We start from the raw sequence: 23,864 nt of genomic DNA on the forward strand, positions 1-23,864 counted from the left end.
CAGATGAACATGCCACCTAATGGGAGCTGTTTTTTTTTCTGATAAATGTGCTTGTGTGTGCAGACAAACTCTTTTTCTGTGTGAGTTGCTTTGAATTTGTTGTTGTTTTCCAAACTTCACACTTTTTTTGTCTGTCTCTTTTAGCCTCTCATATATCTTTTCATCTCTCACTTTCTGTCTCTCTCCAAAACAACTGTTTCAGCATCATTAAAAGCATTTCCAGCTGTCCAACCGTTGATTCCTCATCTTCATGCCTCCTCATAATTTCTTGTGGCAGCTCTCCGTTCGGCAGACAGGACAGATCTATTTTAAGAGCCAAGTCAGTTCCTCGCTCCTACAGCATAGTGATATCAGACAAAGCTGGTGTTTAATAAACCCCAATAATGTCTGTTCCTGTCAATGCACACGTCTATGGGGCTTGGGGTGCAGGTAAATGCCGCTGATTCACTTGGACGATTGTATTTATCACATTGTCTTAACCATGACAGTTAGCTGAGTACACTGCATTTTGAAAATGCTGACATGTTGTTTCATTGCAAAGTCATAATGCAACATGCGTGACTACGTAATGTGAGTATATTTATCTGTAAGGTTTTCAGCTGCGTCATGCATCCAAATGATAATTGTCTATAATGCATAGAGACTGGCATCATCTGGACCGCATATTCTAATTTGAGTAAACATCTATCAGATCAAAAGGCACACACTGAATAGATGTATATGAATGCATTTGTCTTATGCTTTTATCTAAAGTGACTTACAGTATAGTGCGTTCAAGCTCTGCATTTTATCGGTACATGCATCCTTTGGTAATCAAAACTGTGACTTTGATGTTTCTAGTGCCATTTGAGCTACAGGAATGAATGCATACATGTATAGAAAAGCATCAAGAATAAAATCCTGAAGTAAATGAGTGATACTTGCCATTTATAGCATGCATTAATTTGCTGTTACTTTAAGGTTCACTTTAAGTTTGTAGTCTGAACATCAAAAAAAATAAAAAATAAAATAATAATAATAATAAAAAGTATCATTACCCCAGGCTTCAGTGTCACACGGTCCTTCAGAAATGATTCCAAGATGCTGATTTGCCGCACAAATAAATAAATAATAAATAAAGCCCATTTATAAATTGTAGCTACTGTGTGGCAGATCTCCATCATATTTATTTGTGTATATATATATATATATATATATATATATATATATATATAATATTTTACAAACAGATATGACATAATCACTTGCAAAATGACAGTCTGTGCTTAATTTGAACAATTTCTGTGCAATATAAGCAAATTATAATATTCTGGACTCTATGGCTTAGCTTCATTCTTCAGAATAAGTTTGTTGTGTGTGTGTGTGTGTGTCTGTGTGAGAATTTTTCTTTTTTTTAATTGCTTAGAAATGTACCACTTCATTTGAAGTATCCCAGCCTGCGCAGAACAAGTTACACACCAGACTTAATAACTTCATGTTAGTGTTTTGCTCAGATCACTAATCACACGTATATGAGCTATAGCAGTGTGTTAATCAAGATGTGTTTTGCTAATAATCCATATGTGTATGTGCAAGCAGTGTCTCACTTCAGACACAGTTTGTTCTATAACTGAATTAAAGATAATGATGTGCTGTTCTACATATAAATATAAATGTCTCTGATGTTGCTGAATAGTACAGGTCGAGGTCTGCTCAGCTTGCACACACACACACACACACACACACACACACACACACACACACACACACACACACACACACACACACACACACATACACACACACACACACACACACACACACACATACACACACACACACACACACACACACACACTAATTAAAGATGGACACTACTCGAACCACTCTGAAAGTCTGCTCACGTAGGCTCCTCTGCCAGCAACCCCTGGTTGTTCGGTGTGTGTGTGAATGTGTGTGTTTAATGGGTAATTTTTCAATAGGGCCCATCATTAAGACCTTAATGGCACCGAATGCATGTCTGCTTGAGAATCAAGGCCTGGATGTGTGCATGCACACGTGTTCATGCACCAAGACCTCTGGCGAGCAGAGGTCGAGCATTCATTATCAGCTGGGGTCGTAATTTGTCTCGACTGCCTGCACGATTAGAGCAGGTTTGTGTCGCTCGTGGGCGATGGCAAACAAGCGAAAATGTCATAAAAACCAAGCGCCTGGTCTATTCATCACGACAAATGTAAAGATGCGTGCTGCAGATACGGTGCTAATGATGCTCTCACAGGAGATTGATGGCGAGAGCTTGTCTCTCTCTGTTTCTGTCTCTGATGCGGAAGTTTAGGACGCTCTCTCACTTCAAGCCATTAGACAGTTTTTCAGCCCTGAGGAAACTCATTTAATCCTCTTCAGTTGTCTATGGAGATTGCTGTCACAAGCTGAGCGAATGCGTGTGTTTGTTTGTCTGAACGAGTGTCGCTCGGCGTTAGAAACGAGCCCGATTGTATCAAGTGTGCGAATCACACAGTGGAAGCGTTTTAAGGCGTCGTAGGTGCACTTACAACACAAAAGACTGTTCAGAATGGTAGGCAGCATGATTATTCTGTCTGCCTTGATGCCTCCTTTAGAGCATATTTGTAGAAAACAGTCCCTGAATGCATTGCAATACGTTCAGTGAAAGAAGATGGCAGACAGAACAAGAGAAATGATGATTATATACCCTATTCAGTACAGAATGGTGGAACTGATTTATTTTGTATACATATTTCTTTGTTGGCATAATCAAACTCCTGTGTGATAGGACACCATTGTGCATTCATAATGTTTAAAGTAAGTTCTAAAAATTTCATATTTTAAAATTATAAATGATGTATGTAATATTATAAATAAAACATTTGATATTATAAAATGACATTTTAATGAGTTTAGTTTTAATTTTATGTTATTTTAATTGTATTTATTTTGTTTTATAATACAAATAATATAAAAACTAATATATATATATATATATATATATATATATATATATAATTTTTATTTTAGTTTTTTATTTTATATTATTTGTATTTTATTTATAATATATATTAAAAAAAACACTTTCCATAAAATATTTACATTTTTTATATGGAGCAAAATTCCATCTACAGTATAGTACTAATGCATAACTAGGTCAAGTTCACTTGTCAAAAGTAGTCACACTGCTAAAACAACAGACCATTTAAACAACTGAACAGATGCAATAACATACAGTTTCCACAAAGGTCAGAGATACTGATGATAGAGCTGAACTTAACCAAGAATATTCTTCTAATTAGGAGGATCAGACTCGCCCAAACCCACCCAACATCCCACCCTGATTGGATCATTCCATTTGTTCATAAGTGAAGGGAATCATGTTGATGTAGCATCGTTCTGTGCATGTGTAATTTAGCTGGGTGTTGATGGGTGGAGAGTATTCTTGCTAGGCTGGGAATTAGGTGTTGGTGTTTTTGGTGGAGTGTGTAAGTAATTTGGTTGTATTGGTGTGGATCTGGAGTGACCGGATGAGTGTGTGCATGTGTGTATCGCATTCCATCCTATTTTTCAAAACACCTCATCTGTTCACACTCTCTTTAGGATCTGAATGCATGTGATGAATCGTCAATGAATCATTCCAGTGGCGTAACGAGCCAACACCGGGCCCTTAAGCAGCATTACTTTCCTCAGTGCGAAGTTGTCGATCATATCCTTAAGGTCCAGATTGCGCGCACGGGCATTCTCAGTTGACAGTATGGCAAGTCCAGAGAGACGACTCTGTCCCATTGAGCTCCTGAGATAGCTTTTTATCAGTTTTAGTTTTGGAAAAGAACGCTCTGCAGAGGCCACTGTCACTGGGATGGTCAGAAAAATCATGAAAGCAATGCAAACCACTTTTTTGTTTATAATTTGACGACTCCATGTCTGTCTCAAGTTCAACGTTTTTTTTTACTGTTTTGCACGCAATGCCATGTTCACCTGGGGATTCCCCAGTTCCAATTAGAAACAAATTACACCAAATTTATCATTGTTCGTTTCAAAAATTTATTTAATTTTCAGTCAAATATGTTTTTGTCATTATTTATTCAAATCAATTCGCAAAAAATTTAAATGCGATCAAACTAAAGGTAGTCAAATGCGATAGGGGTCCCGGCTGTCAATCAAAATCTTCCAGTAACGCGGGCGGGCCCCTGATTGGTCCGGGCCCGTAAGCAACCGCTTACCCTGCTTACCGATAGTTACGCCTGTGAATCATTCTTTTGGAATGATTTTTGATTCAGTTGAACTGATGACACTTATTTTAATCTGTCAACATTTAGCAAAGTGTTAGCAACCAGCCGGAACACTGTCTAGTAAACTGGAAAATGCAATGAGCCAGTTTCAAACTCGTATCAACCTGCATGAGCACCAAAGCTCACTGTGTGCAAATGCAAATGCACTAACTGCTGGACAATGGCTCAGACTGACTACAGAGATGTCAAATTTGACTCAGTGGGCTTTTGCAGGTGACTCTGTGTGTGTGTGTGTGTGTGTGGTGATGGAAATAGACCCATCTGTTGGATTTTCTCCACTGCTGGCTGCGAAGCATTTTCAATCTGTTGACCCCTGTTTGTTCTGAACTTTCACCCTTTCCTCATCTGTGTGTTTTGGTGCCAGCTGGCCGTCAGCTCATTTGAGGGTGATTCTAAGTGTTCGGATACGCTGAATTGTGTGATTGAAATAGATTGGCATTCATCTTATCAGCATGCAGCCAATAACATGGCGTGCAACAATTAGGCAACTGCAGGCTGCTGTTTGTTTTTAAATCAAAATGGTCAGGGATATGAAATCCATCGTCATTTTAGAAACACGAAAGCATTTATTTCATAGCTCAGGAAACTCAAGTTCTCAATTAAGTGAATCGGAAGAATTTGATTAGAAATTGTGGAGCTATAGTTGAACATTTTGTTGCGCTTAATCGTTTTTTTTTTTTTTTCCAAAAAAACATTTTGAATTATATAATAAAAAATGTGTGATCATTATATTATATAATTATATTAATTAATTGGTAATTTTATATTTTTATGGACCCTTAAATGTTCATACAGGGCTGTTATCTTCTGATATTTACATTGTCTCATTATTTATTACCATTTTACAAAGATTTGGGATGTGAAAGACGATGTGAAAAATATATAAATGGCTCTGTAAACAGGCAGGAGACAGCAATTTTCACAATTTTTATGCATTTTCCCTTTGTCTTTAACAGAACAGCATTTTATATAGGAAAATGTGAGAAGCAGATGACTTCTGCAAAGATCTCTATGCACCTAGGAGAAACATTTGAGATATTTAAGAGATCTCATTTATGATTTTCCTCTTTCCTCTGGGTCTCTTTTTCCCGTGTCCTGTTCCTGTCCCAGACACATCTGTAAGCCCCCCCCCCCCCCCCCCCCCTTGATTGTTAGACAGACTCAAGGTCCAGCCGTATAGTGACTGCAGTCATTTTAAAAATGAATAAGTGAGCATTGAGAGGAACTCATCTATTAGGAGGAGCAATTTGTCAACATGACCCAGTCTCTCGGGACCCGATGGAGGAAGACACTGTGGGAAACGAGAGATCTAGGCATCGCTGTTTGTGATTATCAGATGAGCTCTGAGTCCTGGAGCCTCTTCAGCCCGCTATCTGGGTCAGACAGGAAGAATGTCTGACAGTGGAATCACATCTCTCTCTTTCTCTCTGTCCCTCTACACCATTTCCAATTTGAGGCATGAAATCCCCCCCCAAAATATACGTTAGCTCAAGAATTGTCTCGCTTGCTCTCCATTATTTTTCTCTCTCTGCTCTCAAATATTTCTGCATGTATTGATTCTCTCATAATCTCTTTTTCTCACTATGCCAGCTGCCGGATCTCAGTCCTGCTGCAGGACTCGTAGTGTCCAGAAACTCTGAGAACTTCATATATTATGTGTGAGACTGACTTTTTCTGAGTAAGGAGGAAGACAAACAGACCAGACAGAGATTGATTGAAGGGCTGGGGGACTGACTATCTATCTATCTATCTATCTATCTATCTATCTATCTATCTATCTATCTATCTATCTATCTATCTATCTATCTATCTATCTATCTATCTATCTATCTATCTATCTATCTATCTATCTATCTATCTATCTATCTATCTATCTATCTATTAGCATATCTCTTATATACACTATGTACTTATGCACTGTTTTCAAATGTGTCGTGAATTAATTTTATATAGTTATTTCATTCATGTCATTCAGCATTGTAGTTTAACAGCTCCTTCCCCTTCATTGCATAATTAAAGCTGCGACAGTGAAGAACAAACAATCTGCACCATTCCACACTTTTTTTTTTTTTTATCAATTAAGTGCATCATCTGGGTATTTAAAACACACCTTTTCTATTTCTAATTTTCAGTCCGAATGCACTACATGCACTTCTTATACTACATGATTATGCAAATTGGGAAGCACCTATTATAAAAGATTACATAGCGTAGGTGTGATGAAATTGTGTATTTTTGTGTGCGTACACAGGTAAACCAGCGTACCTTCACATAGGGGAGGAGGTGGACGGTGTGGACATGCGGGCAGAGGTCGGACTGCTGACTCGCAACATTTTGATCAGAGGCGAGATGGAGCCGACATGTTACGGCAATGATGCCTGCAAGTTCTTCTCCTTCGACACGTTTGGTGGACATCTTAAGGTAGTCCGACCCTCCTGTCACTTCAAACACACATTTCTCTGTTAAACAGCAGCCACAGTTGTCTTGTTATGCCTTCATCAGTACACTAGCTCATCCGAACATGGATGTTCACACCCTCAGAATGAGTTATTACAGCGATGGCACCTCTAGCTAGACATTAACACTCTGTCAAACTAGCAGAATGGATATTTTTTTTTGCCTTTGGTTCCTGCAAAGGGCCTGCCAGTGTGTGTGTGTGTGTGTGTGTGTGTGTGTGTGATGGGGCCACTCAAGCGTCTGGCCTCTCTAGTAATTGGCCCAGATCTGACTGTTCCTTTCCCTTCCTCACCTTCGCTGTCGTGCAGAAGGTTGGCCCATTTCTCCACTCAAGAAGAGATTTCCATGTGCAACAGCTGGGTCATCCTGTCTTTCAATTTGTGAGGAAACCGCTTTTAATTCTTGCTAATAAATAACATTAACCCTAAAATATTAAATCGGTCATCATTTACTAAACCTTCCAAATCCAAATGGCTCTCAACAGTGAGTATCATTTAAATAATATATGTCTTTGAGGCATTGCGTTTTTGTTCATTTTATTTTAATTAATGTTTTAATGTTTATAGTTTTAGTCTCCATCTAGAAGCAACTGTTTAACAACACCCTAGAAACCAGCTAAAACATCCTAAAAACTCTTTAGCAACAAGTCAGCAACCAGGCTAGGGCAGCAACAGATTAATATTTAGATAATCGATTAATCTTAAAAATATTAGAACGATAAATGGATTAACACAGATTATTTCACAGATTAATCAGTAGGCATTGGTCGATTATTCAGCTTTTGTAATTCATTAAAATACTGAGTTATATATACTCTATACATTTTCATATATACTGTACATAGAGCTGATGTAAAAATCCACATCCCTAAGATCAGATGCTTTCTTAACTGCTGTTTTCTCACCACTGTCATATTTGTTGTGTGTTTATTTTGTTCAGCAGCATCAGGAGAGTAAACGACTGCTTGCTTATATCAAATTTTTTTACCTCAAAGAATGAAAAAGAGCTTCAACAAATGACAGCATTTCCTCTTTTTAGTTTTTAGTTTTATTTTAGTTTTTAGTTTACTTTCCCAAACGCCTCCTCCTCTTCTTCTTCTTCTTCTGGTTTTAATGATTGCTGGAAAACCAACTTATAGGAGCATTGCTGACACCTACTGGACAGGAGTGTGGACAGTATTTCTCAGATTTATTAGGAGACTACACAGTTTCTCAGATATATTTCCATCAAAATCTTTAGTGGCATGTTTTATTTTCCAATTTGCATCTCTAACTCTTTCGTATATTTTGCAATCGAATAGAATGCTTGGTAGCATTTAATTTTAAGGACCAATTCTCATTATTAACTAGTTGCTCATTAGCATGCCTATTACTAGCATGTTGGTTGTTTATTAGTACTTACAGTATAAAGCCCATATCAATGTCTTATTTTGCATGACCATATGGATTGCATGGGAAGGCTGAATTACAGTCTTGCTCTACAGCGCCACACTGGTCAAACCATATTATTGCAGGCTTTTACATTAGGTCACATGAGATCAAATAACTATTCGACAACAAAAATATTTGTTGACAGGGGCTCATAAATTATTAAATTATTTGGTTGGAATGAGCTCAGTAATTTAATGAGAGCTGTATCCATGTTTGGGTCAACATGTCAGTAAAAAATGCTCTTCGCTCACATACCCATTTGAAAACATGTTCAGCCTGCTTATTTAGAGCAGTGAACCCACTGACATCCGACCAGACGATTTGAGCTTGTGTTTATGGTTTTCAACCACAAGGGAGGTCATAAAAACTGCCTTCCGTGTCCGTGCTGTCACATTCTTATGATATTTGCCAGGCTAATCTAATTTATGATACATTTAGAGAAATGTCAAGTTGGGGATGAGATTGCACATTTGGCCATCCAAAAGGATGAAAGACATTAATTGGAGCCAAAGTGTGCCACCTTCCCCTGGGAACCATCAAATCATCTTCCTTTCACTCGCATTCTACTGCATTGCACAGATATGACGTGCAGCATATTTAAAAAACTTTGACTTGAAACGATCTGATGTAGGTCACAAAAAAGGCAGCCGTGAAGTCCAAAGTGAACATTCTGCCAGATGTGCGAGAATGAGAGAAGAGAGGAAATCAATCCATCTGACACCTTTACATCCCGCCCGTGCATATATTCATGCATAGACTGGCATGCACGTCTCAAATCTTATTCTGAAAGGATTACGATATGTACATTTCTCACTTTTGATGTTCATTCATCTAGAATCTCGAGTTTCAGATTTTGAATTTCCATATTAAGGAGTACAACTTGCATAGACCCTGACCGGATCACCCAACCTGGATATTAATATCATTGTCCATTAAAGTAAAAAATAGCAGAAATGAGTATCTGCTAAAAAAAAAATTATGAATGGAATCTTTTGTTTTTTATTTCAGGGATTCTAAAAGTTTTTTTTTTTTTCAGCTGAACCCCTTTGACATAAAATAATTACTTGGAAAAGAAAGTGTATAAACCATCTTTTTTTTCACTCAGAAATTGCTAGTAAATGTCACAAAGAATAGTAATTACAAAGAAATGTCAAGTAACTCAATGAATAACATGACATTTTGAAGTAGAAATGTTGAAATAATATTTTCTTGTAAAAATTACTCCAGTGATCTTTAATTAGCAAATTTGATTTTTTAATTATTTATTTATTTATTTACATTGAAGTACTTTCATGATTTTAAGTTAATTTTTCAATAATTTATCAACACACTTGCATGTTCATGGTTTGCTTTCTGATGTCAGTTTACGGTCACGTGTATGGAAACACGTTTCCTCTACATTTTTAATAAGTAAAAAAGAAAAATTAACCTCGACTTTTGAAAAAAGCCAATTCTGAGATGTTTTTCTCAGATTTCTATTCCCACATCTGCCAATTCTGAGTTTATATCATGCAATTTTTTACTATTTTTTTTTTTTTCAAAATTGCGAGAGAAAAAAAGGAAGAATTGTGAGATAAAACATTGCAATTATATTTGTCTTTTTTTATCCTGTGGAAAGGACAAGCTTCCATATCACATGACATGCAAGTAACAAGTAAAAAAATAGTAGCCCCAAAGACAGATATGAATATCATTGTCCAAGTCAAAAATAGCACAAAAGAGTGTCATTTTCCTATCTCTTATGTTTTACTCTTCAGGTGGAGCGAGGTTTCCGCTCTGTGCATATGGAAGGGGTAGAGTTAAAGCACATGGGGCAGCAGTCTATGGGTCACTACCCCATCCACTTCCATATGAACGGGGACGTGGATGAGAAGGGAGGCTACAACTCGCCAACTTACGTGAAAGACCTGTCCATTCATCACACCTTCTCCCGCTGCGTCACCATCCACGGCACCAACGGGCTGCTGGTGAGTTTCAGGGGCACAGGTTATGTGTGCTTGAAGACATCCATAATGAGTCTCTGCTGCAAGATTAATGGAATGGAATCTTTAGTTCTTGATTTTGATCAAATGGAATCTTTTATGTATCGTTCCCTTAATTTCTACAAAGCGTTGACAACTACTGGGAAAAAATATTCACTGAAGATTCACTGAAAAAGTAAATAATATCTAAACATCCATAAAAGAAGATACGATTATTTGAGAATCCAAATACCATAAGATAAGGCTTTTCAGATAATCTATCTTGAATTAAGTTTTACGTAACCCAGTGACAAATTGTTTTTTTTTTTTTTTTTGCTTTAAGCATAAAGTAATCTAGTGGGCTGGCAAACAATTTGCCAATGAAGTATGACAAATAAATCTCATTAATGGGGAATATTATTGGATGGAAAAGCACAGTAGTTTAAGAAAAAGTTTATATTGTGGATGGATGGATTTGTATAAATATCTAATCATTTTTATTTTTTTTATTTAATTTTTTTTTAATTTTGCATGAATATCTTAAAATCCTTGATAAATGTACTTGAGAGAAGACATTTAAAAATATACACATTTAAAATATAAATCCTTAATTCAAAAATACATGTACTTGAGAACATGTACTTTATAGCTGAACCTGATTTTACCAAGTGAGACATGTTCCTGGGACAACATCGTTGTTGACCCAGGAACAACACTGTGATTAACCAATCAGATTTGAAGAACCAGTTTATAGATTTTGTGAAGTTTACGCTTAAAATCAGTGTTTGGTGCTTGTACATCAGTGTCATTCATCTATCATATCCTCTGATTTTGTTTTTATCTGTATAAATGTAAAATACTTAATTTTTGAAGAATATATTTTGAATTGAGTTTTCTTTTACGTAACCAAGACTAGTAGTTTAATACAAGCCAAAAGCAGAAAGCCTGAAAAAATGAATCCTGAAAAACTTCTACAATCCAGAATATGGCTCGATGTCTTCCTGCAGTAGCTGCTCCTCAATTCTTAGTGATCTCTAGCTGTCAATCATCTGTCTGATTTTGATTGACAGGCCGCACCCCTGCACTCTTTGCAAGACTTACATTGAAGCTTCAGGAATGGAAAACAGGCTAGTCAGGAAACTAAACCCTGTAGTCAAAACCTTGTAATTGACAAACTAGGCTTTCTGTTTCACACTTGCATGATATCCAGTTGTTTTGCTGGTACTGATGCCAACCAGCAGATTTTCCAGTATCGTTTACATCATACGGGAGCTGAGTACTTGGCTTCATTTGACTCTATTTAGTTATATGAAATATGCTTTGTCAGAGCTCAACAGAGCTGGAATATCAATCTGTAATTTATTGCACTGCAGTCCGTCCTTGGCTTATTTTCTAAAAAGTGCGGAGCTGCTGTTCAAACACTTCTCAAAGATGCAGGAGCGCTGCTGTAAGCTGCTTTATTTTCTTCACAGGAGACGAGGTGAAAGGTTACAGTACAGAAAAGCCACATTATTTGTTCACGATAGCATGCTATGATTTTATTTCGGAGCCAGTGGGGGGGCCGCACCAACCTCAGAGCTCTGACGTGAATAACTCTTTGACGAAGGTTGCCTCTAATACGTTTAACAATGCTAAATGTTCTTCTGCCCAGCGGTGGTTGTATTACACACTGAGGTAGTTTGCAATTCACCTATTTCTTTGAAAGGATTCATGGGATTGCTTTCAGTCCCGAAAACCGAGTTTGTTTGCCAGCTTTCATTGAGGGGATGATGTTTCCATCAGCGTTGTATGTGGGGGCAAAACGTGCAGCACTTCAGCTTCACCTCAGGCTTTTAGAAATGTGTATTCACAGCTGGTGCTCGAAAAGAGAAGATAGCTGGCATCTTTTATGGAAATATCTAGTTTTTTTATGTTGAGTTGTAGGTGACCATGAGCACCGCATGATGGAATAGAAAATATGAGGATTTTGTCATGGTTTACTCACTTTTAAAACCTGTTTGTTTCTTTCATGACATGCATAAGGAGATGTTGGATGGATGGATGTCCAAACTTTGTGGATGTGGTTTCAAACTGAAATGCTTCAAAAAAGCAAAATAAGAGTTGTCCATACGACTTGTGTGCTATACTGTGGCGGTCAAAAATCTAGTTTTTTTTTTTTTTTTTTGCTGTATTTTAGTTTTTTTTATTCTTTTAAGTAATATTTTGTATTTTTATTATATTTTATGGTAACAAATTATATTTATGGAATAGTTATGATCCATTTATTACCTGTTAACCATTTTGCAAGCATAGAGTAGTAAACTGTTAAAAAAGTTAACTGTAGTAAATGTTAAATGCTTTTAAGTTATAGAAGTTAAAATGTATTATTATTAAAAAGGCACAAAATAATATTTTTTAAACAAGTAAAACATTCTAAAATACATAACTTTATATATACATAGTTTTAATTCTTTATTATAAGTTATAGAAGTTTAAATGTTTCATTATGAAAAATGCACAAAATTATATATTTTTTAAACAAGTAAAACATTCTAAAAAACATAACATATATATCTACACAGATTATTAATTCTTTATTATAAGTTATAGAAGTTTAAATGTATTATTATTAAAAAGGCACAAAATAATATTTTTTAAACAAGTAAAACATTCTAAAAAACAAAACATATATATCTACACAGATTTTAAATTATTATAATTTATAGAAGTTTAAATGTTTCATTATGAAAAATGCACAAAATTATATATTTTTTAAACAAGTAAGACATTCTAAAAAACAAACACAGACACGCAAACACACACACACAAATATATATATATATACAGTATAAAAATATTTACAGATGAAGATCTTCTACTTCCCTTTTTGATTCGGATTAATTTTAAGAGTAAATTATGAGTCACTGGGTTTCTTTTAGTTAGTTTTTATTATTTGCCCACTGGACATTAGCTACATACCTCATCTTCTGTCGTCTAATGTTCTTAATTTCTCGGTAGGTGAAGGATGTTGTGGGCTATGATGCTTTAGGACACTGTTTCTTCACTGAGGACGGAGCGGAGGAGAGGAACATGTTCGACCATTGTCTGGGTCTGCTGGTGAAGGCGAGCACACTTCTGCCCTCCGACAGAGACAGCAAGATGTGCCGTGACATAACCTACGGAGCTTATCCTGGATACGTGGCCAAACCGCGTCAGGACTGCAGGTAAAACTCACTGACCAGAGAGATAAACATGGACAGGGTGGTGTGGATGATTGTATCTCAAGAAACCACAAATATTTCACCCTAAAATCAAAAGAAAGAACTATTTTTCCTTAGGAATCCCGAGCTAATATTAAGATTAAAAAAAACTAAAAATAGATATATAAAATAGCTATAGATGAGAATTGATTCTCTATTAATATTACATTTTTGTATAATGTTGTGTATTTTATGTTTAATGTAATACAATATTACACACACACACACACACACACATGTGTTTGTTTTTGTGAAAAGTGGGGACATCCCATAGGCGTAATGGTTGTTATACTGTTCAAACTGTATATTCTATCGCCCTTCACCAACCCTAACCCTCACAGGAAACTTTGTGCATTTTTACTTTCTCAAAAAAACTCATTCTGTATTATTTATAAGCGTTTTGAAAAATGGGGACATGGGTTATGTCCTCATAAGTCACCCTCTCCTTGTAATACCTGTGTCATACTCATGTCATTATACAGAGCCCACACACACACACACACACACACATACACATACACACAAACACACACACACACACACATACACACAAATACTTTTATTTCAAAAAGCTTTTGTTAATTTTTTTTTTTTGTATTTTTTAAATATTACTATTTAGGTTTAATTTGTTTTCCAGTTTTAGTTTTTATTCATTCAGTTCAGTCATTTTAGTCCTTCAAATATTTTCAAATGTAAAATGTCTAATAAAATGTTTTTTATCTAATATTTAAATGTTATTGTATGTCAGCTTTATTTCACATGACAAAATGTTTTTAATAGTTGTATTATTAGTTAACGATAAGAACCCTGATGTTGACTAATTTATGTACTGTATATATGTATATGCACATATACATAAACATAAACTAATTATATACATTAAATAGTTGACTTCATGGAACCAAATGGCTCTTCGATGACTGGATAATAGCCAACCATCATAAACCAACCCTAGTTTAGTTTAGTTTATTCTTTTTATCTTTTATATATAAGCAATATTCTATTTATTATTGCTTTTATATCAAATAAATTCAATGCTAAATTATCATTGTGGCGAGTGGGGCGGGGCCGAGAGGCGTGGGAACGAGGAGTGAGGCCAGGTGTAGTGATTGGAGATGCGCTGCACCTGCGCCCCACCGCCGGTATCGAGTCCCACGTAGGAGATGGAAGGATATAAAACTGGAGCGACTATAGTGAAGGACGAGAGAGGACCAGGCCTGGGCAATATTTTATGTTTGCGGTTTTGTGTTTATTTTTTAATTATTAAAATGTTTTGATTGTCCGCCGGTTCCCGCCTCCTTCTTCCCGATGAATAGGAAGTTTTTATTATTACAATCATATTGCCATATTTCCAGTATTTGTAATACTAACTGCAATACGGCTGTCATGCAGCAAACTGTGCAGCTCTAATTTTGTATATCATTAAGTGTTAACATTGTCATGATCATTATACTACTGTAGCTACGTTCTGTTGACTCATGCCTCTTTTAGTTGTTTTCTCACTATGGTATTCTTTAATCAAGGCTTCCTCTTCAGAAAGCAACTTCACAACATGCGGTTGCACTGAAGATCGTTTCCGCCCAAGCTCATTATTGTGTAATGATTTTTATCCTTAGATGCACTCGCATTCTTAGAACCTTGGATAGTCGTTGCTAATTAAAATAACAACATCCCCACATTGAGAAACCCTGCTAAACTCTGGCAGTGAAACTGTCTGGGTTGGGAAAACCGGGATTTGGTGTTGACAGTAAATATGTTTAATTTGTGCCGCAGAGCTGGGAATTGCTTTGAAGTGTGGTTAAGTGTGCAGCGTTAGCATGAGGTGAATACTTATGGAATCAGATCCTTCATTTTTAACAATGCCTAGTTACACATCTTAAAAACATTGCCAATGCCACTCAAAAACGTCAGTAGGCAACAGATGCTTTTTTTCCCCCCACATGGATTTTTATCTTCATGCAAACACCTTTTGCATGCATTTATTCCAGTTCCATGTAGCATGTGGAACGAAGAGCCTTCCAAAGCATTAGGGAGTTGAATTGCATTAAATTGCTAATTGCTCTCATATATATTGCATGAACGACGCACCATTTAGATTCGGTCAATAGAGAGGATGAAGCTTTATAGCTCTTAAATTATAGAGGAAGACACTGCCAGAGATCCTGTAATATCACCACTTTAGTCATTCCTGATTAAGTCACACATTAAAACATTGCAGTAAGATTTTCGTATCACATCATGGATGGATGGATAGACAGACAGATCCCATTTTCACGTCTCTCTCCCCAACCAATTTCCCTTTCCTGTTAATAATAAATTGGCACAAGCAGAAAAAGGATAAATCGCTCATGTGTTTTTTCCACATATTTAGTTACAGTAGAGCTGAATATGGTTCCAGTGAAGTTAAAAATGGACATGTGCTAAATGTCAGCCGTGTTTGTTTATGTTTGTGGCGGCAGAATTGGGCAGCAATAAGAAGCTGTACAATCTAATCAGTGTCCTTCTCTCTCTTTCTCAGCGCCACCTCCACCTTCTGGATGGCTAACCCCAATAACAATCTCATCAACTGTGCCGCGGCCGGATCCGAGGTTAGTCTCGTTACCACATCGATGTCTCTGATTGATGGTGCCACTGTATCTCACTGGCTCCTGTGCACCTACCATGCTTATTTGTGATGGATCATACAGCGCCGTGTGCTGCTTAGCCGCGGATATTTTTTATATACCGCTGTGAGCTCATTCTCAATTCGTTTTGTGTCATTAGGACGGCCATTAGCACCGTCTCCATGCACATGTAATGTGTGTGTGTGTGTGTGTGGTCTTGCAGGAAACAGGATTCTGGTTCATTTTCCACCATGTCCCCACCGGTCCATCAGAGGGCATGTACTCCCCTGGCAAGTCCGAACATACACCCATGGGGCTGTTCATTAATAACAGAGCTCATTCCAATTACAGGGTGAGTGTGAGTGTGTGTGTGTGTGTGTCATCGTGAATGAAAGTGGGCCATGGCACTGGAGATATAGATGCCGCTAGCACCTCTCTCTGTATACACCATTAAAAGGCCGATGCTTGAGATTGATGATCTTGTTGTGGATGCGAACGTTTTCTCTCGCCCTCCCGCTGTAATCTATGGCGTCATTCTCAGTGCGGCCACCATAATTGAAATATAATTCATTTTGAGCTGCTAGCTACTTAGCCCTTTAGTAAAACATGATTTAAGGGTTGGGGAATCCGGGGTTGGTGCTTTTGTGCTGAAATACAGTACCATCCTCAGTACAGTGCAACTTATCTTTATGATAGCAAGCTCTTACAGTGAGGAAAACCGAGATGTATTTTTATTTATGTATTTTTTGCATGTAATATGTTTTTGTTTTTTTTTGTTTTAAAGTTTTTTTTATGTTTTTGAAAAAAGCTCCCCTGCTCATCAAGGCTAATCAAATATGAAATTATTTACAAATTTTAAATAACTGTTTTCCATTTGAAGACATTTTAAAATGTAATAATTCCTGTGATTAAGTACTGAATTTTCAGCATCATTACTCACATGATCCTTCAGAAATCATTCTAATATGCTGATTTGCAGATCAAGAAACATTTATTATTATTATTATTATTATTATTATTATTATTATTATCAATGCTGAAAACTAATATTTTTTCAGGGTTCTTACTTATTGGATTTTTCTTATAAGTTTTTTAGGATTTTTTTTTTAAGTACTAGAAAGTGAACAGAATTTATTTTGAAATAAAAAAATATACTTTTGATCAATTTAAAACATCTTTGATGTCTAAAAGCATTAATTTCTTAAAAACATAAATAAATAAATAAACCTTACTGACCCCAGACTAATGACTGATAGAGTATAAGGGAAAGTCTATGTATAATTTTGTTTTTATTTTATTTTTATGTGCCTTCACTAGTTAATTGTAAACGGTTCTCCAGTGTAATGTAAAAGTACATATATGAAGAGTGAACCAATTGCTGTATATATCAGTATTTTAATTAGGGTGTAGCATGACACTCATGTTTTGTTTATGTATTATGGTAGGCGGGGATGATCCTCGATCACGGAGTAAAGACGACTGAGGCTAACGCGAAGGACAAGAGACCCTACCTCTCCCTCGTAGGAGCGAGGTTGGCATTTGCAGTTTCTTACCGAAATGATAAATCTCACAAAAGTTTGTCAGAAGTAGTACATACTGTATGACCAGTGCTGTATTTTTCAAGTCTTCTGAACCCAATATACCTCATCTTTGACACCCACAAAGATCATGCTGCTAGCTAACCAGCACACTTGCTTCGTTCATAACATCACTGTGCTGGTACTCAGTGTGGCATTCTGGTCTTTTTAGAAGGGACAATAAACTATATCATTTAGCCAGTTTATTTGCATTCATGCCAAGCCTTTTTTTATTGGCAGGTACGGCCCACACCAGGATGCAGACCCCTTCAAACCAAGAGTTCCTGCTCTAATCCATCATTTTGTGGCCTACAAGAATCAGGACCATGGTGCATGGCTAAGAGGAGGAGACGTTTGGCTGGACGATTGCCAGTAAGTGTTATTTGTATTTTATTTTAGTACAGTTCATTTAAGCTTATATTTACATTTATGCAGACGCTTTTATCCAAAGTGACTTACAGTGCATCCAGGAATTGAACCCACAACCTTTTGTGCTGCTAACGCAATGCTCTACCACTGAGCCAGAGTTGAGTTGAGTTGAGTTGAGTTGAGTTGAGTTGAGTTGAGTTGAGTTGAGTTGAGTTGAGTTGAGTTGAGTTGAGTTGAGTTGAGTTGAGTTGAGTTGAGTTGAGTTGAGTTGAGTTGAGTTGAGTTGAGTTGAGTTGAGTTGAGTTGAGTTGAGTTGAGTTGAGTTGAGTTGAGTTGAGTTGAGTTGAGTTGAGTTGAGTTGAGTTGAGTTGAGTTGAGTTGAGTTGAGTTGAGTTGAGTTGAGTTGAGTTGAGTTGAGTTGAGTTGAGTTGAGTTGAGTTGAGTTGAGTTGAGTTGAGTTGAGTTGAGTTGAGTTGAGTTGAGTTGAGTTGAGTTGAGTTGAGTTGAGTTGAGTTGAGTTGAGCTGAGCTGAGCTGAGCTGAGCTGAGCTGAGCTGAGCTGAGCTGAGCTGAGCTGAGCTGAGCTGAGTTTTCCACTGGCATTTATGTCATTATCTTGACAGCATATTTAATATTTTTTATTTTATTTCTCCACCGGTATTTATGTCATTGTGTGACATTGTCATTATGTCATTTTGTTAGCATTTTATTTATCTATTTATTTTTCCAAATAAATGTTTACTGTCTGAATTAATGATGCATGCATCAAATATCACTTACAAAATGCAATGACCACTGAACGGCTTCATTAAAATCGATTATTTAAATGCATTACATTTTCTAAATAAAAATGATTTGCTTGTGAGTTATTAAACATAGCGTCAGTAAAATTGGCAAATAAATTCTCATTCTTTTGTGCATCTCTGATAGATTTATGACTCCAATAATGCTTGTTTATCAGTTGTGATTGTCTGCACTCTCGAATCTGTTGAGAGTTATTGCGGTCAGCGTTGACATGTTCTTTCATCTTAATTGCACGCAGGTTCGCTGATAATGGAATCGGCCTGACTCTCGCCAGGTAAACTCGCTAATCACCATTTTCCCTTTATTCTATATTCTATTATTTTCTTAGCACACATTTCAGCAGTCTAAAAATGAAATGTGTTCATATTTGCTGAATTCATTATAGTGCCTGTAATTGGAAAATGACTTCTTAAGATGCAGGGAGGGAGTCAGGGCTTTTCTGGGAATGTGAAAGTAATTTACTGGTGAGTAATGTGTACATTTTCAAAAGGTTTTTCTCACTTTGTGCTTCTGTGTTCGAGCGTAGTGGAGGAACCTTCCCGGATGATGACGGCTCCCGTCAGGAGGTGAAGAACTCTCTTTTTGTGGGAGAGAGCGGGAACAGAGGGATGCCTGACTTGAACGATCAAACCTGGGGTCCGGGCGGCCCCGATCATCTCGGCAGGTCTCTGCCCAGAGGAGTGTGAGTGTTGTGAACCCCAGTTTACCATTTATCTTGTTTTTGCACTGTAAAACACTATTTAAAAGTGTTGTGAATGGTGTGGAAGTGTGAACTAAGGTTTCCAGGGAAATATTTGATCGTTCCGGTGGCTTTGCAAAGAGAAAAATCACTATGAATTTGCAATTAAAATGTATTTACTTCTGTTAATATGTCTATATATGGCATTTATATGCATCAAGATCAATTGATTGGAAATTGATTGGATCATAAAGAGTGGATCGAGATGGGTTGAAATATTCAAATTATCAAAAAGGAGTAATGTAAGACAAACAGATTTGGAGGAATTTTGCATTGCATCACTTGCTCACCACTGGATCCTTTGTAGTGAATGGGTGCCGTCAAAATGAGAGTCCAAACATCTTAACAAAACATCATAATAATCCACACCACTCCAGTCCATCAATCTGTGAAGTTTGTAAGAAAGTAAGATGCGTTTTTAATGGCTATATTACAAGTCCTTTATCCATGATATTGCTGAATCAGGAGTGAAATATGCACAGACCAAGCACTGATTACAAGCAAAAACAGTCCAAAACAGTTCTTAAAAAATCTGGGTGGACTTTGATGTGAGAGGACAACAGGGGATGGACTTATTCACTGGAGAAAACATTATCATGGATTGTGGACTCAAAGCCTTTTTTAGCCACAGAAGCAAAGATTTAAAGTTAAAAAGTCTTAACGATGGATTTGTTTCTAATAAACATGCTTTTTCTCTTCACGAGATGGACTTGTGACTGATGGACAGGAGTAGTGTGGATTATTTGTGGATTATTGTGATGTTTTTATCAGCTGTTTGGACTCTCATTCTGACGGCACCCATTCACTGCAGAGGAATCATTAGTCAGCAAGTGATGTGATGATACATTTCTCCAAATTTGTTTCCATAAAGAAACAAATTCATCTACATTTTGGATGGCCCGAGAGTAAGTACATTAAATTTTTTTTGGGTGAACTATTCCTTTCAGAAAGTAAAAAAAGTATTTTTTTAGTAATTTTAGTATTTTTGACTGAAGGTGAAATGTGTAGTTTCTGCTACACCTGCAATAAACGAAATAGCAAAATAAATAGCTGCAAGCCTTAATTAGTGGAATCCAGTCAGTAGAGGAAATTGCTGTAAAGATGAAATATCTTTAGTGAGTTCTGTTTACAATTGGGAAGAAATCAATCCAAAGTTTCATCTTTTACTTTGTTTTCTCTGACGTCTCACTAGACTCTTTTAAACCTGACAGGGCTTGAGGATTTCATCTGTAATATTGCAGCTCAACATCTGTCACTTTATATTCTGTCTTCTATTGCTATAGAACATGCTGGATTTTGTGTGGATGTGTACAAAAAATGAATGCTAAAACACTTTCACAATCATTTTTATTGCACCCATGAGTCAAACTGAACACTTTTCTCTGAAAAGTGTCAGGTGCCTTCTTTAAACTTCAAGCTTTATTCTTTTAGATTGTAGAAAAGAACTTTAATCTGACAGTTCAGCCATCACTATCATTTTAATTGTTCTCTTAAAGGAACAGCCATTTGTAGAAATGATAAGCCACATTAGAACCGCAAAAGTGGTTCCAAATAGATAAGCAAAAACAGCTGATTCAAACAAAACAGCAATTTTGTACCAGTTGTTATTTATAAATTCACTACACATTTATAAAGTCTACCTTTTTGCATTTGCATTGACAAGCTTGCACTTTAAAAAAAAAATACATTCCAAAAAATGCATCTGTTTAACTTTTGCAAACTTATACTGGCTATACAAAGATGCCATATATATGTATACATAATTTAAAAAAAATAACCGCCATCTTATAAGCAGATGATGAGAAAAAATAAGCATAAAACAGCTTCCTGGGTCCCTTGGGAAAATGTGTTACTCTTAACACGGACTGTGGAATTTTTAACTCGGACAGATCAGTGGGCATTTTAAATATTGAAAATGTAACCTCTAGTTGCTAGGCAGCCATACATCCCATCCATCCCAAAATGAAAGAAAATGCAATTAACCCCAGACCCATCATGCATGCCAAGTTTGGCGAGTTTCCACTTCTGGGAGTGCATGTTATAACTGTTCAAAATGAGGAAGAAAATAGAAAGATGAAGAGCAGCTTTAGTCCTTATAACTGTTCCAAACCCCAAAAAGTCATACGTTAATCTTTTCTGTCTTGTTAAAAAAAAAATAAAAAAAAAAATATATATATATATATATATATATATATATATATATATATATATATATATATATATATATATATATATTATTATTATTATTATTATTATTATTATTATTATTATAACAGTAAAAATGTAACTTAGTCAAAAAAAAAATCTCAGGACAAGGCAAAAATGTATATTGTATGAATGCACAAGTCATTATTTTGTTATTCAAAACAGGGTGAGATTACTGTTAACTAAAAATGTAACAAAATAAAATGTAAATATTTGATGGAAAAAAATCAAACAACAACGAGAAAGTGTGCAATTGGCAAATAACTGAAATTAGTTTAAGTTGAATCACAAAAATTACTAATTGGAAATAATTATAAACTAATGCTAAAATTAAAATAAATGTAACCTAAAGAATAATTAAAAAAGGAATCAATAAATATAATATTCTTATTTATTTATTTTATTTATTATTAATATTTATCATTATTAATATTATATCATAATATTCTTATTAATAACAACAACAACAGTAAAAAGTGATTTCAATATTTTTTCTTTCATTCTCAAGACAAGGCAAAAAAAAAAACAATTTGTGATTCAATTCACTGTTATTATCATTAAAGCAAAACTGTTTAAAAAATGTAATTGAGATAAAGCTAAAATGAATCATATATGAATATTGGATGAAAAATCAATAAAATATGTTTAGGTTGAATTACTAAAATTACTGTCTGAAGAAAAAAAATAAACTACAAACATTACTAACTCTACATGAAAAAGTACATAACAAAATTATTTAAAAAAATAGAGTAAAAATACATTTTCAAGGTATTAAAATACACTATATAATACAAAATCATTTTTAATTTAGTGCATCTAGTTTCTCAGAAAATACCATTTCTGTTGATTTTGTAAATGTTTTTCTCAGTTCATATTTGAAACTGTCCACTGTCCATCGCATCACACGGAGCAAGTGTCCCATCCTGGATGTTATTTGATGAGTGCAGTTCCAGTTCATGGTTGTCATTGCCCTCTACCCTGCAGGAACTTCCCCATTCGTGGAATGCAAATCTACGACGGACCAATCAACATCCAGAGCTGCACCTTCCGCAAATTCATCGCTCTGGACGGGCGACACACCAGCGCTTTTGGCTTCCGCCTGAACAACTCGTGGCAGAGCTGCCCGAACAACAACGTCACAGACATCACCTTCGATGAAGTCCCAGTAAGCGCCGCCCCTCGAGCTCTGTCCCGTATCATCCAGATCTTTGTGACCCCTGTGGCAAAATATATGTCAGCACTCATTGTGCTCTGAGCTATTCCAGGAACTCTGATTGATTCTGTGCAAGTTGTCATAGAGGATTATAACATTTTAGAGCGTCTCCTCACTGACAGAGGTTGTTATAATCACATCTCTCCCACCTTCCTGTCACTTCCAATAGTCAGATATGAAGCTTCATTGGCTGCGAAGTCTAAAGCACAGATCTGATTAGGATTGTGTGGCAGTGCATACTGAATGCCAAAATAAATATTTGAGCATTTTTGTGATTTATGATATATATTTCTATAAGTGCACAGCATAGCTTTAATATATTTCAAGATATAAGAGCCATGCATCCCAAACAAGTCAAGGCAGAGAACTAATATAAATGTAACAAACTGTTATTTTTTATTTTATTTTAATTTTAGGCTCATCCAAATCAGAATTTAAAGTCATACATTTTAAAAGATAATGTTATAATAATACTTGTTTAACTTTTGCTTTATAGTGTTTAATTAACCAGACTATCCAAAAGTAAGCATTACCAAATGGCTATTGAACATACTATACTGTTCACAATTTTGGGGTCATTTACATTTACATTTAGTCATTTAGCAGACACTTTTATCCAAAGCGACCTACAAATGAATGGGTCAGTAAGTATGTGTATATATAAAGTATTAATTTCTTAAAAAAAAAAATAAATAAATAAATACATTTATTTATTTATAATTGTATTTTTTAAAAGAAATTAATACTTTAAATCAGCAAGGATGCATTAAATTGACAAGATGTGACTGTGCAGATATTTATGTTTTAAAAGATTTCTATATTAAAAGCTAAAAATCTTTCTGTTTATCTAAGAATTCTGACAAAATGTATAATTCTTGAAGAGCAAATCATAAAAATGAAAATACAGCTTTGATCACAGTAACAAATTACATTTTAAAATATATTACAACACCATTCAGTCATTTTAAATTGTAGTTGTAATTTTATGTAT

The 23,864-nt window shown here is 35.7% G+C and overlaps 1 protein-coding gene across 1 annotated transcript in view; it reads left to right on the top strand.

Moving 5' to 3' along the window:
- The window catches only part of LOC113051998 (cell migration-inducing and hyaluronan-binding protein-like), a 66,767-nt gene that overhangs the window by 29,895 nt on the left and 13,008 nt on the right, over positions 1–23,864 (top strand). The window contains exons 11-20 of the mRNA XM_026216224.1: positions 6,529–6,698; positions 9,922–10,131; positions 13,123–13,328; positions 15,883–15,952; positions 16,191–16,319; positions 17,413–17,498; positions 17,785–17,916; positions 18,955–18,990; positions 19,243–19,398; positions 22,645–22,825. Coding sequence (XP_026072009.1) covers positions 6,529–6,698; positions 9,922–10,131; positions 13,123–13,328; positions 15,883–15,952; positions 16,191–16,319; positions 17,413–17,498; positions 17,785–17,916; positions 18,955–18,990; positions 19,243–19,398; positions 22,645–22,825 — 1,376 coding nt within the window. The remainder of the gene's footprint in view (positions 1–6,528; positions 6,699–9,921; positions 10,132–13,122; positions 13,329–15,882; positions 15,953–16,190; positions 16,320–17,412; positions 17,499–17,784; positions 17,917–18,954; positions 18,991–19,242; positions 19,399–22,644; positions 22,826–23,864) is intronic.

The sequence above is a fragment of the Carassius auratus genome, chromosome 32 (assembly GCF_003368295.1).
Source record: "Carassius auratus strain Wakin chromosome 32, ASM336829v1, whole genome shotgun sequence".
Lineage (NCBI taxonomy): Eukaryota > Metazoa > Chordata > Actinopteri > Cypriniformes > Cyprinidae > Carassius > Carassius auratus.